We start from the raw sequence: 16,990 nt of genomic DNA on the forward strand, positions 1-16,990 counted from the left end.
AAGCTTCCACCCAAAAATGCATACAGGAGGTGATGGATGCCCTCTTTGCCAAGGCCCATAATTAAGTACACTTTGCTAGAGATCAAACTAGCTACGCAGCCAGAGCATTGGCTTTTCCTGCTATTTCCAGATTCCCACTGGTGCAGGGTGCCATCAACTGCACTCATGTGGCTATAAGAGCCTCTTGGCAACAGGCAATGCAATACATCAACAAGAAAGGCTTTCGCCCATTCAATGGGCAGCTGGTCTGTGACCACCAAAAGCACATCATGTAAGTTTGTGCAAGATACCCCAGAAGTTGCCATGACTCCTCGGAGTAGATCACAGATCCTGGACATCTTTAAAAGACTACGTAACATCTAGCGTTGGATCCTCGGCAACAGAAGCTGCCGCAAAAGAGGTGACTGATGGTGTCACAAACCCCAGCTGAGGGAAGCTACAATGATGCTGATTTAGCACACTAACATTGGTGGAGAGAGCCATTGGTATCTGGGAGATACAGTTCTGATGCCTTGACAGATTTGACAGAGCACTCCAATCCATTCCCAGACATTCAGATCATCATGGCTTGTTGCGCCCTGCACAACCAGGTGCTGTAAAGGGGGGAGCACTTGTCATATGCCGAGATGGAGGAGCAGCACATTTCCTCTGATGAGGAGGGCATTGAGAGGAATGAGGGTGATGAGGTAGAGAAAGCTGAGGCTGTAGGGAAAGAAGCCATAGTACAGGCCAGATGAAGCAGGTGCTCAGGAGACTCGGTCCGGAACATAGTGAGAACTAGCAGCTTCCGTTGATTCCATCAATTCCGTAGGGAAAAAGATACAAAAGTCTGAGGTCACATATCAACCGACTCAAGAACAGCTTCTTCCCTGCTGCTGTCAGACTTTTGAATGGACTAACCTTGCATTAAGTTGATCTTTCTCTACACCCTAGCTATGACTGTAACACTACATTCTGCACTCTCTCGTTTCCTTCTCTATGAATGGTATGTTTTGTCTGTATAGCGCGCAAGAAACAATACTTTTCACTGTATGTTAATACATGTGACAATAATAAATCAAATCAGCTGGACAGGGGTGTCCGACACATTCCAATCTTCAAGTCAGAAAAAAAATTACTATTGGTGCTCCCAGATGTGAGCTCACAGGTGAAGGGTCCCAGTCCACAGTAGCTGCTGGTTCTTGGGTTTTTCCACTTGAGACAGATTTGGAATTCTCCTTTAAAAATTCCCGCCTTGCAACAATGAGGTCTGCTGGTGGATTTTACAAATCACAAAATGCTCAGCTTTAATGAGAGAGGTTTTGGAAGAAAGAGAAATGAGGCAAAGGTTGTTGCCCCTGTGGAACTCTCTATCTGTTTTAAATCCAGAATCTTTTTTTTACATCTGGGAATTGGATCACATGACCAATTTTATCCTGTTCATTTTATCTCTTCTCCTCTTAATTTTGTACACCTCAATCAAGTGACCCCTCAACTTTTTTTCCAAGGAAAATAACCCCAACCTATCCAATCTCTCTTCATTGCTACACTTTTCGAGCCCTAGCAACATTCTTGTAAACCTCTAGTCCCTTTCAACTATTCCTATCTAAGTCTATATTTGGATAATTAAAATCCCCCATTATATTTTTTCTATCCCATTTTTCTTCCTTTCCTGTTGCTCTTGAACACCATGTACCCGGGATTATTTAACACCCAGTCCATCCTGTCCTTTGAGCCAGGTCTCTGTTATAGCAATAATATCTTAATTCCATTTGTCTACCTGTGCCTGTAGTTCACCACTGTGAATTCACATACACACACATTAGGGTAGCACAGTGGTTCGCACTGCTGCCTCACAACTACCAGGAATGTGGGTTCAATTCCCAGCAGTAACCTATCTGTGCGGAGTCTGCATGTTATCCCCGTGTCTGTGTGGGTTTCCTCCAGGTGCTCTGGTTTCCTTGCACAGTCCAAAAGATGTGCTGGTTAGGTGTATTGGCAATGCTAAATTCTCCTTCAGTGTACCCGGAGTGTGGTGACTAGGGGATTTTTGCAGAAACTACATTGCAGTGTTAATGTAATGTACTTGTGACACTATTTAATTAACTTTAACCCTGATATAAGCTGTTTTATTTTCCCCCTTATTCTGACCCCATCTAATGGCTTACCATTAACCTGTTCTAATTCTATCATGATGTGGAGATGCAAACTGCTGGCTCCAAGTGGAGAGGATCTCCAAGAAGATCGCGCATATCGACACAGACATCAACTTTAACCTGGTGTTGTGAGACTTCTTACCTAATTCTATCAGACAGTCCAAACATTTTATCTACCTTGAGTCTACTCTGATATATCCTCCTTATCAGTCAAAACCTCTCTACTTCCCCACTGCCAGTTTTTCTCCTCATCCACTCTGAATCTCTCCTCAGGTTCCCATTCCCCTGCCAATCAAGTTTAAACCCTCCCCAACAGCACTTTGTATAACGAATAAATGTAAATGTGCAAAGCAAGAAGAGGAAGGGAAAAGAATGTTTTTATTTTAATATCCCTACGATTTATTTTCTCCTAAAATTACTCAACAGCAGTGACCAGAACAGTAATCTTTAATTCCCTGAAACTAGAGAACTGGGCTGGGCACAAAGGGCAAGGGGGAGGATACAGAAACCAAAAGAGAAAAGGCTGGAAAATCTCAGCAGGTCTGGCAGCATCTGTAAGGAGAGAAAAGAGCTGACGTTTGAGTCAGACAACCTTTTGTCAAAGCTAGGCAGAATTCCGCTGGGGTGCTGGGGAGTAGATAGAGAGAGCCGGGCGGATTGCTCAGGTGGAGACTGTCGCAGTACTGAAACCAATTCCTGATGCTCAAAACGCGGAAGTCACCAGCAGATGTCTCCTCACCAGCAGTTAGTTCCCAGTGCCTATTGGAGAGGGGGAGAGAGAGAGAAAGGCAGGCTTAGGTGACACTAGAGATCAGAGCACCTTGCAAAAGGCTTTTAATTTTACACAAACAAGTATCTGTCAAACCTGCATTGCACGTTAGAGGGGGGGGGGGGGAGCGATTGATTATTTTAACATCCTGCAAGAGTTTGTTTCATGCTGTTTCTTTAAGCCATAAAAAAAACCCACAAACCCATCACCAGGTAGGGGAGCGGCTTAAAAAAAACCTGGGCGGAGATCTGGAGAGCAACTTTCCACCTGAGTGAAAGGTCGCTGAGAGGAGGGAGAGACCGCGGGGAGCTGCTGAAAATGGCGACCGGGGAGGGAGACATCGCTTTGCCAATGTCCACTTTGGATGGCCACTGAGACGGCCACCTCGATCTCTTGGTTTCCTCAGCAGCGGGCGGCGGAGGCCGGGGCAAAGTGCGAAGCGACATGACAACCTCGGAACTTTACAGCAAGGTGCGTTCGAGAGATTAATGTAACCATTTTCTAAAATGTGTCCCGTCTCCTGGTTACCCACACTGCCAACCTGTATCAAAACTGTCTGCAACACCCAGTCCCAGAATAATTATTTCACACATTGTGTTTTTAATCAATGTCTAGTTTTATTTATTTATCTTTCTTCACCTTGTCAATTCTTTTGGCCTGTGTTGTTGATGTTCGAAAGCTCCAGTAAACATTTACCCACTCCCGCCGCCGATTTAAAAGCTGTGCGATCGTTAAAGTTGATGATTATTTTCATTCTGACAGTGTGTAAAATATATATATTGCCGACTCCTCCAAGCTTGTGGTGCGGAACAGGTGTTTAGTGCAGCTTGGATGTAGGCAATAGGGATCCTCTACAACATGGGTAACACGTTAAAAAATTTATAACCTGCACAGGACTTGCTTTGATTTTTTTTTGATTTCCCGCAGTTGTAAAATTCAGGTTTTGCTGTTGTCCTTTATTCCTCTAAATGAGAGGAAAATAGAAATGTTGATGGTCCCTTTAATTAAACTTTGAATACAACTTCAAAAATCTACTACAATGGCATTCTGCTCCTTTTCTGCACTTGAAGTGTTTATTGTTTGTTATCCCTATATATGTTTCACAGGATATTTGTGACTACCGACGTCAGGCATCGTAAACTGTAGAAGTTGCCCAGATTAAATAAAATATTTTTAGAAACGTTTTTTTTGTTGTAACAGAAAGTGCCTGATTGCAGTGTTGTTGGGGATTTCTTTCTATGAGGAACAGTAGCACAGTGGTAATGTTAATGTTCTGTAGACATGACTTAAAATTCCAGCAAGGCAGCTTTGAATTCATAGAATCATAAGAATTGCTACAGTGCAGAAGAAGGCCGTTTGGCCCATCGAGTTTGCACCAACCACAATTCCACCCAGGCCCTATCCCTGTAACCCCACATATTTACCTTGCTAATCCCCTTGACATGGGGCAACTTACCTTGGCCAATCAACCTAACCTGCACATCTTTGGACTGTGGGAGGAAACCCACACAGACACGGGGAGAATGTGCAAGCTCCACGCACACTGACCCGAGGCCGGATTTGAACCCGGTTCCCTGGAGCTGTGAGGCAGTAGTGCTAACTACTGTGCCGCCCCAGTTGACTTAATTAATAACATCTGGAATTTTAAAAAGCTAGTCTCAGTAATAGTGACCATCAAACCACCTGATTGCTGTAAAACCCATTTGGTTCATGCCCCAAGGGAAGAAAATCTGCCATCCTTGCCTAGTCTGACCTACACATGCCTCCAGATCCACAGCAGTGTGGCTTACTCTTAAGTACCTTCTGAAATAGCCCAGCAAATCACTCGTATTAAACTGCTACTGGAAATGTGACCTTTTGGCTAAGATCAAGGGTCAGATTAAGCCCAAGATAGGGTGCAGTGCCTTATCTTGTCAGCTTGGATCTTGTTTGTCTCTCTTGTGGGGACTGTGAATTGAATTTTGAATTTGCTTTTTGGAGCAAGCAAGGAATGGATTTGGGTTTGCCTGGTCCACTATGAGCATTGGCTTTGTAACTTTAAGAATGGAGTAAAAAATGAAAAAAAAGTTACTGCAAATTAAAATATAAGTATTACAAGGCCAATTACACATCACCAAACTAAGACACACCCTGCTTAGTCAATCCTGCAAAGTCCTACACATTAACATCTGGGGACTTGTGCCAAATCTGAAAGAGCAGTTCCACCCAGGATTATCCCAGAATACGTCCTAGCCCACTGTAAGGCAGACCAACCAGAGGTGGTAGCACAGTGATAACGAGTTTGAAGGGAGTTCTCAATATTGACTCCAGACCCCTTGAAATCTTGTGGCATCGTAACCATAGAACCATTAGAACATAAGAACTAAGAGCAGGAGTAGGCAATTTAGCCGCTCCGCCATTTAATACCATCATGGCTGATCTAATCTTGGCCTCGCTCCACTTACCTTCCCCTTCACCATAGCCCTTCAAACCCTTATTAATTAAAACTCTATCCACCTCTTCCTTAAATTTACAAAAGTCCTGATATCTTTGGGGTAGTGAATTCCACAGACTCGCAGCCCTTTGAGAGAAGTAATTTCTTCTCATCTCTGTTTTAAATATGCCACTCCTTATCCTAAAGCTCTGACCCCTTGCTCTAGATTGCCCTACAAGAGGAAACATCCTCTCCACGTTTACTTTGTCAAGTCAAACATGGTCAAGGAAACCTCCTGTTGATCATCATCTGCTTCCCTCTCTCAAATGGTGAATCAGTGCTTTGCCATTTTATATTTATTCTCGCACAAGATGCGGGTGTTGCTGGCTAAGCCCATCCCTACTTGCATTTTGCGAAGGTGGTCGTGAGCCACTGCCTTGAATTACTGCAATCCATCTGGTGTAGTCATACCAACAGTGCTGTTAGGAAGGGAGTTCCAGGATATTGATCTAGCAATAGTGAAGGAACGGTGATATAGTTCCAGGTCAGGATTTCTTTTTGGTGGAGAAGTTGCAAGTGGTGGTGGTGATCCCATACATCTGTTTCTGCTAGGTACAAGAGGTCACAGGTTTGGGAGGTTGTTGAAGGAGCTTTGGTGAATTGCTGTTGTGAATTTTGTAGATGGCACACATTGCTGCCATTCTGTGTGTCGGTGGTTGAGGGAGTGACTGTTTAAGGTGATAGATAAAATGCCGATCTAGTGGGCTTCTTTATTCTGGACGGTGTCAAGCCTTTTGAGTGTTAGCGGAGCTGCACTATCCAGACAAGTGGAGACTATTTCCATCGCACTCCTTGTGCCTATTAGATGGTGGACAGATTTTGGGAGTCAAGAGGTGAGTTGCTCACCGCAGAATTCCCAGCTTCTGACTTGCTCTTGTAGCCACAGTATTTATATGGATGTTCCAGTTCAGCTTCTGGTTAATGGTAACCCCCAGAATGTTAGGAAACCACTTGGAAAATATACGGAATGTACTTTATTTGGCAACTTCAGTGGCTATCACCAAGAGTGGCTTGGTAGCACCACCAATGATGCCATGCCTAGTAGATTGGGCCTGCAAAGTACTAGTGAGAGAGCCAATATGAGTGACAATTCTGATCAAACTACGTGTTTCAGATGCATTTTCCCATGACAGTATTGGTAGAAGTGACCACCACATAGACTTGTCGAACCAAAGTCCCATCTTCTTATTGAGGACACCCTCCACTATGTTGTGTGGCACCATCATGCTAAATGGGATCGATTCAGAACAGATCCAGTAGCTCAAAACTAGACATCTGTCAGGAGCTGTGGGCCATCAGCAGGGCACACTTGTATTCCATCACAATCTGTAACCTCATGGCTTGGCTTATGCCCATCCTTAGTGATAACACTTTTGTCTACAAATCAGAAGGTTGTTGATTCCGGATCCACTTCCACTGATTTGAGCACAAAATCCACACAGACTCTTCCTCAGTACTGTACTATTGGAGGGATTGCTTTTTGGAGGTGATGTTAAACCATCCTTTTGGGTATATGCAAAAGATATTTTGATGCAAGTTTGAAAAAGATCAGTGAGTTCTCCCCATTGTTCGAGTCAGTACTCAATCAACATCACTATCTAGCCATTTATTTCATTGCTGTCGTCAGTAAGTGTGCCAATCCTTTTTTTCAATTGTAATGTATCAGCAAAATTATCAGTAAGTATAATGGGTTGGCGTGTGAAATTTCCATTCTCAAGTCCGCATTGCAATGCCAAATATTTCCACCTGGTGAATGTAATTACAACTGTTGCAAAATTTGCAACTTTGTCATTCTGGCTACGGACCACCAGATGACAGAAAAATACGTTGTGCTGTGTGAGGAACAGACTAATGTATATAGTTATCGTGGGCAGTTTCTAAACACAGGCAGACCCTCTTGCCAAGAAATGTGGACATGGATCAGAGTTGGGGTTAAATGTTGCATTTGTAATACACTGGTGCCAGTGTTATACTGACATGAACATTTCGGCACCAGAGTTGAGTTTTGACAAAGATATATTTTCTAAAGTGAACTGTATGGGATTTCTACAGGCATTGCTAACAATTCAGCTAATGTAAGCCCAGGACAGCTGCAAGTGAGTTGCATACAAAGTTTTGATTTTATTTCGGATTACCTAGATGGATTCCTGGAAACCCACAGGATAATCTCTGGGACCAATAAATATATCCAGCCAAATTCAATAAAAGCCTGATTGGTTGTGATGGTTCTTTACAAAATTAGTTTGGAACAATCTCAACTAGTTCCAAGACTGCGGAGGCATGGACCCATAAACTTAATTATTTGGCATTGAATTGGCAAATTCACTCAAAAATGGCTCGAAAAAAAATGGAAATGTATAGAAGAAGTGCTCTTTCTCATTGATCAGGGCTAAAGCAAATTATTGGGACAGTGTAGAAGGAGGTTTCATGTGTACTTAAAAGTGTAATGTACCCTCATGTCCCCCAAGTGTTTTTATAGTTTATTTTATTAGTATCACAAGTAGGCTTACATTAACACTGCAATGAGGTTACTGTGAAAATCCCCTAGTCACCACGCTCCAGCACCCGTTTCGGTGCACTGAGGGAGAATTTAGCATGGCCAATGCACCTAACCAGCCCGTCTTTCAGACTGTGGGAGGAAACCAGAGCACCCGGAGGAAACCCGTGCAGACTCCGCATAGGCAGTGACCCAAGTTGGGAATTGAACCCAGGTCCCTAACCATTGGTGCTAACCACTGTGCCACCGTGCTGCCCCTGATATGTGAAATGATTAAACTGTTGTATCTGGCACTGGCTAGTTAAGAAAATGGAGGTGTTATATGTTCATAATGTAGATGGGTGAGAAGGTGAAAGTATTCAAAAAAACTGGGGTAAGGAGAGCAAGGTTACTGGAACATTTGTACATTTTTAATTGGAAGTATATCAATAGTGCAATGACAATATTACTTTAGTTTGAATTATTTTTTAACATGTTACATTTGATGAATGATACCTCATACCCTGGAAAAGCTGACTTAACTACAGGCGGTTCTTCATATAATTTGACACTCCTCCAAATTAAATATTTCACTGTTTCATCCAGTGCCAACTATTAAGATCAGACCTTTTTTAATCAAGAAACTTAGGAAAGGGACCAAAGCCCACATTGTGGAACGCCATCAAGTTTGAAAAAGGCAGGAGAGAAGTCAAGGTTAATTGAGAAGCAATAATTAAATTGGGTTTTAAATGTCTAAGAAAAGACTGAAGGAGGTAAGGAGTTACATAGTTTTGAGGGCTTGGGAAACAACAAGTCCATGTGTGCCAGGATCTGTTCAGTCTTCATTTTAAGACGTTGTGAACACCGGGTGGAGAGAGTGCAAGTGTAGGATGATTTTTAAATATTGTTATTGCAATGACATTAAAGCAAAATATTGAACCTTTTGTATTCTGCACCATTTGAGGGACTGCAGCTTTAGATGGACAAAAGAGTAAAGGAACACTGACAATAGTGACAGGACTGAGTAATAACGGCATGTATAATAATTCTATAGTTCAGTTGAGTCCACCTAAATGTCATACTTTGTTAGATTGGACAAAATTGTCACATGATGCAGAGTCTAGCAATAGGAAAACTTCCCTTATAAACATTTTCGCCAGAATTCTAGCATTCTGCCCGCCCCAGGAATCTGAGCGGGCGAGGGGCGGACTGTGGGAAGGTCGGTTGACCTCGGGCGGGATTTTACGGTTTCGGGATGAGCGAGGCTGTAAAATCCCGCCCTTTATTCCTAGGCTGTTTTGAAAGTTTTTACAATTCCAAGGATAAGGGGGAAAAAAGTAAAAATTCAACATTTTACATAACGTTTTTTAAAAAACAAAATTAGTTCTTTCGACAGCAACTCATATTTGTATAGAATCTTCAATGAAATAAAACATCACAAAACACAGGGGCATTATGAAACAGCATATGCCATCGAGCTGCGTAACGATATTTTAGGACAGATGCTTAAATAGTTGGTCAAAGATGGGACGGCACGGTGGCCAGCACTGCTGCCTCACAACTCCAGGGGCCTAAGTTCAATTCCAGTCTTGGGTGTGGAGTTTGCACATTCTTCCTGTGCCTGCATGGGTTTCCTCCAGGTACTCCAGTTTCCTCCCACAGCCCAAAGATGTGCAGGTTCGGTGGACTGGCCATGCTAAATTGCCGCTTAGTGTCCAAAGGTGTGTGGATTACGGGGGTTAGCAGGGTATGTGCATGGGATTATGTGGATTAACCATGGTAAATTGACCTGGGTATGATATTTTGTCAGAGAGTTGGTGCAAAATCAATGGGCCAAATGGCCTCTTCTGCACTGTAGGGATTCTATGATTCTATAATTCTATGTAGGTTTAATGGAGCATCTTTAAAGGAAGAAAATGACATGGAGAGGTGAAGAAATTCCAGAGTTTAATACATCGTGAGGCTGGAGAAGATTAGAGACAGGGAGGAGTCAGGTCATTAGAGGGATTTGAAAATTTTAAAGTCAAGATGTTGTTCAACTGGGAGCCAGTGTAAGTTAGCAAGCACAAGGATGATGCACGAATGGGATTTGGTGCGAGTTATGACTCGGAGCCTATTTTTTGGATGACCCCAAGTTCAGGGAGGGTGGAATGTGGGAAGTCTGGCCAGCAGTGCATTGGAATATTCAAATCTACAATCAACATGGCATGGATGAGGGTTTTTGCAGCAGACAGACTGAGGTAGGTGATAGATGGACATTGCCACAAATCTGAAAACCATTTTAATTTGAAATTGAACCACAATAATTGCTTCTTTATCTTTTGTATTTTTGAGTTAGTCAAATCACTGTATGAGAATTGCATGTAATATTGAATGTTAGACAGCATCTTGTGATGGGATTAAGAGCAATGTCATCATCTGTAAAACATAATTATCACTGCTTAATAATTTCATTCATTTAATTTCAACTCCTGTTAACCCAAGGCTTTGGTGGAAGTTTGGATGATCAAAGGATCATCAACTGTGATGGAGGGTGGAATTTTATGGCCTCACTCACCCTGAAATTGTAAAATCCTGCCCGAGGTCAATGGACCTTCCCATTGCCCGCTCCAATTCCCGTGGCAGGCAGGGCGGTAAAATTCCGTCCTTAGTATCAGCATGCTTGTTGAAGTTGCTTGCAAATGTTCTGGTTCAGCTTCAACTTCTTCCAGTGTAGCATTAAGGGTTAACAGATGGGTCATGCTAATGTATGACATAAATGATGGTGTACCACTGACATCCATCGTAATGTGTTAGACTCTCTCTTAAGAAGTTGGAACATCGTGCCTACTTCATTCACGTGTCTGAACATTACCTTTATGAGTTGCAGAATGAAACATTGTGCATTATTTATTCAATCCCAAGTTGACTTCAGATAAATCACTAAACATGCCAGCCTCTGCAATTCTATTGGCTTCTTCCAGTAAAATATATTCTGAAAATTGTCGTCAGCCCCTGCAATGAGCCATTTAGGTTGCATTATTTCAATGTCATTGGCTTGGATTTTGGGTAGTGATCACAGTGAAACTCAACATTTGCCGTCATTGTTACCTGAAATTGATAGCTTCTGGAGTCACATCGGTGCTGTTAAATGCAGAAATTGCTGTCAATGATTCTACTTTTTCCACTTGCTGTTCTCCCGTGTCTGCGTGGGTTTCCTCCAGGTGCTCCAGTTTCCTCCCACAGTCCAAAAATGTGCGGGTTAGGTGAATTGGCCATGCTAAATGGACCCTAGTGTTTGGGGGATTAGCAGGGTAAATATGTGGGGTTACGGGAATAGGGCCTGGGTGGGATTGTGGTTGGTACAGACTCAGTGGGCCGAAAAGCCTCCTTCTGCACTGTAGGGATTCTATGATTTATGTGCTTTTGAAGGCTGTAAACAATTGGAAACCACTTGCCCCTTGACACTATTGTTCCCTGTTTTTTAAAAAATACCTTTGAAAAAGATGTAACCTTGTTAGATGTGTTGTAACTCAGTTTTTAAAGATGTTAAATTTGAAATTACTGTTGAAAACAACCTCACTGGCCCTGAAGAATTAATTTTAATATAATTTTTTATTTGTGGAATGTCACATTTTTTTCTATTCTGATAAATTCACATTTAAAATTTCCTTTTAAGTTTGATATTTCTACTATTGTAATCCCATGCATATGTCCCAATCGTTCATTGCACTCTGTATAACATTTTATTTCGGTTGAAAAATTCAGTGCTGCTGGTGTCCACAAGAATGCTTCAGTGTGATTGGCAGGTTATCCTGCTTGATGGTATCATTGTTTCTGGTAATGACCCTAACTTGGTGTCAGATTCAAACTGTGGTCAGGGAAGGGGAAATCCATGCCATAGAGATGTTGGATCTTTATAGAGAGCTTTCTTGGGAGGTCAGCAGCAAGTGCTGTCACTTCATTGTTGACTGTGAAATCTGGCCATTGCATTTCGAAGTGTACGACCATTCATGTTAATTCTCAAATCTCCACCTCTGATCTTTCAAATCGGAATCACATTGCTGGTTATGAATATAGCTGACGGCAGCTTGAGTGATGTGATAGATACATTTGTAATTGGGGCAAAGGCCTGTTTTAGTACTGTAATGAGCATGAATCCTCACAGTCTGAGGATTCAGGGTAGACCATTTAGGACGGAGATGAGGAGACATTTCTTCACCCAAAGAGTGGTGAGCCTGTGGAATTGATTACCACAGGAAGTAGTTGATGTCAAAACATTGAATGTATTCAAGAGGTGGCTGGATATAGTACTTGGCACGAATGGGATCAAAGGTTATGGGGGAAAAAGCAGGATTAGGCTATTGAGTTGGATGATCAGCCAGGATCGTAATGAATGGCGGAGCAGCCTCGGAGGGCCAAATGAGCTCCTCCTGCTCCCATCTTCTATGTTTAATACTTTATGTATGTTATTCAAATTTAGTCTCTAACTTTGACATTTTGTTCCGAGCAGAAGTAAGTTTGTATCTGTGGCCCAAACACAAACCAGTGTGCTTTTTTAAATTGTAATTTCGTCAGGAAAATTACGACTGTTACAAATGCTGATATACCGTACTGTAATAACTTCGGTTAAATGTAGCTGTAAATTGAAGCTGTAAATTTTCAGGATTTGAAATTCTTGTTAATTCAAACTGCAAGTTTGCATAATAGAATAATTATAACATTATAACACGAACTGAAATTTGGATAAAACATTCCAAATCACAGCTGTGACCGTCTGTAAAACTCGAGAGGCGGTGGCATTGTGGTTTTGTCACTGGATTAGTAATCCAGAGACCCAGCGTAATTCAATCCCACTATGACAGATGGTAGAATTTGAATTCAATAAATCTGGAATTAAAAATCTAATGATGACCATGAAACCATTGTTGAGTTTGACATAAAGGCCCATCTAGTTCATTAGTGTCCTTTAGGGAAGGAAATCTGCTGTCCTTACCTGGTCTGGCCTACCTGTGACTCCAGACCCATAGCAGTATGGTTGACTGTTAACTGCCTTCTGAAATGACTTGGCAAACCACTCAGCTGTATCAAAATTGCTACAAAGTCGAGAAGCAATGGAACTGGGTGGGCCACTTGGCATCTTCTTGGGTCAGAAATGACAATGGCAAGCTCAGCCCTGTTGACCCTGCAGAGTCCTCCTAACTAAAATATTGGTGCTTGTGCCAGAACTGGGAGAGCTGTCCCATAGAATAGTCAAGTAACAACCTGACATATTCATAATAATGGAATCATACCTTACGGATAACGTCCCTAACATCCCCACCCCTGGGTATGTCCTGTCTCACCGGCAGGACAGATCCTGCAACTGTGTTGTCACAGTGGTATATAGTTGGGAGGGTGTTGCATTTACTCCAGACCCATGAAGTCACATGGCATAACATCAAACATGCCCCCCCCCCCCTCCCCCCCAGACGCACGCACCCCTACCTCAGCAGATGAGAGGAATCTGTAAAGGCGGCAAGGATGTAGAATGTACTCTGGGTGGGAGACTTCAATACCCATCACCAAAACCGACTCACTTGTACCATTGCAGATCAAGCTAGCTGAGTCTTAAACAAAATAGCTACTAGACTACTTCTGTGGCAGGTGAGAGAACCAAAAAGAGGAAAAAACATACTTGACCTCATTCTCACCAACCTGCCTGTCGCAGATGCATCTGTCCACAACTGTATCGGTAGGAGTGACCATTGCACAGTTTTTGTGGAGACGAAGTCCGTCTTCATGTTGAGGATACCCTCCATCGTGTTGTGTGGCACTACCACCATGATAAATGAGCTAGACTTTGAACAGAACTGACAACTCAAGACTGGGCATCCATGAGGCACTGTGGACCAACAGCAGCAGCAGAATTGTACTCGACCACAATCTGTAATCTCATGGCCTAGCATATACCTCATTCTACCATTGCCACCAAGATGGTATCAATACTCGTTCAATGAAGAGTTCAGGAGAGAATGCCAGGAGCAACACCAGATATATCCAAAAGTGAGGCATCAATCTGGTGAAGGTACAAATGGGACTACTTGTAGGCCAAACAGCATAAGCAGTAAGTAATAGACAGAGCTAAGCAATTCCACAACCTGATTTAAGCTGCTGTGCAATCCTGTCACATCCAGCCGTGTATGTTGGTGGCCAACTAAACAACTCACTGGAGGAAGAGGCTCCCCTAATATCCCCATCCTCAGTGATGGAGGAGCCCAGTCTATCAGTGCAAAAAATAAGGCCGAAGCATTCACAACAATCTTCAGCCAGAAGTGCCAGGTGGATGATCCATCTCTGCCTCCTCTGGAGGTCCCCAGCATCACAAATGCCAATCTCTAGCCAATTCAGTTTACTCTGTGTGATATCAAACAGTTGGAGGCACTGGATATTGCAAAGGCTATGGGCCCTGACAATATTCTGGCAATAGTACCAAAGAGGTGTTCCAGAACTTGCCTCATCCCTAGCCAAGCTGTTCCAGTACACCTACAACAGTGGCACCTATCTGGCATTGTGCAAAACTGCTCAGGTATGTCCGCTACACAAAAAGCAGGACAAATCCAACCTGGCCAAACACCACTCATCAATCTACTCTGGATCATTAGTGAAGTGATGGAAGAGGTCATCAACAGTGCTATCAAGTGACACTTGCCTAGCAATAACATGCTCACTGACCCTCAGTTTGGGTTCTGTCAGGTCCACTCCACTCCTGACCTCATTATAGCCTTGGTTCAAACATGGACAACAGAGTTGAATGCCAAATGTGCGGTTAAAGTGACAGCCCTTGACTTCAAGGCAGCAATTGACGAAATATGGCATTCAGGCGCTGTCGTCAATAGGAAGTCCAGGGAAAAGTCTCTGCTGGTTGGCAGTCATGCCTAGCACAAAGTAACATAGTTGTTTGTGGTTGTTGGGAGTCAACCAACTCAGTCCTAGGACATCACTGCAGAAGCTCCTCCGACGAGTGCCGAGGTCCAACCATTTTCGGCTGCTTCCTCAATGACCTTCCATCATAAAGTCAGCGATGGGAATGGAAATGCTCAGCACCATTCATGACTCCTCAGATACTGAGCAGTCCATTTCCAAATGCAGCAAGACCTGGCCAATATCCAGGCTTGAGCTAGCAAATGGTAAGTAACATTCGTGCCACACAAGTGCCAGGCAATGACCACCTCCAGCAAAACAGAATCTAACCATTGCCCCTTGACATTCAATGTCATTACCATTACTGAATCCCCCCACTACCAACATCCTGGAGATTATCATTCACCAGAATAACTAGTCATATAAACACTCTGGTTACAAGAGCAGGCCAAAGCCAAGGAATGCTGCGGCGAGTAACTCACCACCTGACCCCCCAAAGCCTGTCCATCATCTGCAGGACACAAGTAAGGAGTGTGATGGAATACTCTCCACTTGGATGAGTGCAGCTCCAACAACACTCGAGAGGCTCAATACCATCCAGGAAAAAGCAGCTTGTTTTTTTTGGCACCCCATCCAAAAAAATACACTCTCTCCACCACCAATGTATAGTGGCACTGCAAGGAACTCACCAAGCTTCCTTAGACAGCACCTTCCAAACCCACAACCCCTACTGTCCAGAAGGACAAGTGCAGCAGAGGCTTGGGAAGACAGCTACCCAGAAGTTCCCCTGCAAGTCACTCGCCATCCTGACTTGGAAATATATCGCCGTTCCTTCACTGTCGCTGGGTCAAAATCTTGGATGTCCCTCCCTAACAGCACATTGGGTGTACCGACACTACATAGACAGCGGTAGTTCAAGAAGACGGCTCACTATCACCTCCTTGAGGGCAATTAGGGATGGGCAATAAATGCTGGCCTTGCCAGTGATGCCCGCATCCCATGAATTAATTTAAAAAAATTAAAGAATAGGTCATTTTATGTTATGCAGTAAAAACAAAATCTGGAAAAATGCAGCACGTCCAGCAGCATCTGTATAGAGAGACTACCAGACCTGCCTGAGATTTTCCAATATTTCCTGCCTTTATTTCAAATTTCCAGCATCTGCAATACTTTGCTTTTAATGTTCTGCAAATTTAACTCTTAGCCAGTGTATCAAAAATTAAATCAACCTGTGAATAACGTTTCCAGAAGGTGGACATTCCATAACCTCCTTTTGCAACTGGATCCTGAACTTCCTAACTCACAGACTGCAATCAGTAAGGATAGGCAACAACACCTCCTCCACGATCATCCTCAACACCGATGCCCCACAAAGCTGTGTTCTCAGCCCCTTACTATACTCCTTATACACCTATGACTGTGTGGCCAAATTCCCCTCCAACTCGATTTTCCAAGTTTGCTGATGACATCACCGTAGTGGGTCAGATCTCAAACAATGGTGAGACAGAGTACAGGAATGAGATAGAGAATCTGGTGAACTGGTGCGGCAACAATAATCTCTCCCTCAATGTCAACAAAACGAAGGAGATTGTCATCGACTTCAGGAAGCGTAAAGGAGAACATGCCCCTGTCTACATCAATGGGGACGAAGTAGAAAGAGTCGAGAGCTTCAGGTTTTTAGGTGTCCAGATCACCAACAACCTATCCTGGTCCCCCCATGCTAACACTATAGTTAAGAAAGCCCACCAACACCTCCTTTCTCAGAAGATTAAGGAAATTTGGCATGTCAGCTACGACTCTCTCCAACTTTTACAGATGCACCATAGAAAGCATTCTTTCTGGTTGTATCACAGCTTGGTGTGGCTCCTGCTCTGTCCAAGACTGAAAGCCCAGTCCATCACTTAAACCAGCCTCCCACCCATTGACAGTGTCTACACTTGTCACTACCTTGGAAAAGCAGCCAGCATGATCAAGGACCCCACGCATCCCGGACGTATTCTCTTCCGTCAGGAAAAAGATACAGAGGTTTGAGGACCATTCTCAAGAATGGCTTCTCTCCTCTTGCCATCAGACATTTGAATGGATCTACCTCGCATCAAGCTGATCTTTCTCCACACCCTGGCTATGACTGTAACACTATCTTCACTCTTTCCTTCTCTATGAATGGTATGCTTTGTCTGTATAGCGTGCAAGAAACAATACTTTTCACTGTATACTAATACATGTGACAATAAATCAAACATTTTATTTAGACT

The 16,990-nt window shown here is 43.2% G+C and overlaps 1 protein-coding gene across 1 annotated transcript in view; it reads left to right on the forward strand.

Annotated features, from left to right (window-relative positions):
* Positions 1–2,977: 2,977 nt before the first annotated feature.
* myo5b (myosin VB) overlaps positions 2,978–16,990 on the forward strand; it is a 298,879-nt gene continuing 284,866 nt past the window's right edge. Inside the window, exon 1 of the mRNA XM_078222329.1 lies at positions 2,978–3,375. Within this exon, the coding sequence (XP_078078455.1) occupies positions 3,349–3,375 (27 nt within the window). The 5' untranslated portion in view covers positions 2,978–3,348. The remainder of the gene's footprint in view (positions 3,376–16,990) is intronic.

This window comes from Mustelus asterias, chromosome 1, assembly GCF_964213995.1.
Source record: "Mustelus asterias chromosome 1, sMusAst1.hap1.1, whole genome shotgun sequence".
NCBI classification, from domain to species: Eukaryota; Metazoa; Chordata; class Chondrichthyes; order Carcharhiniformes; family Triakidae; genus Mustelus; species Mustelus asterias.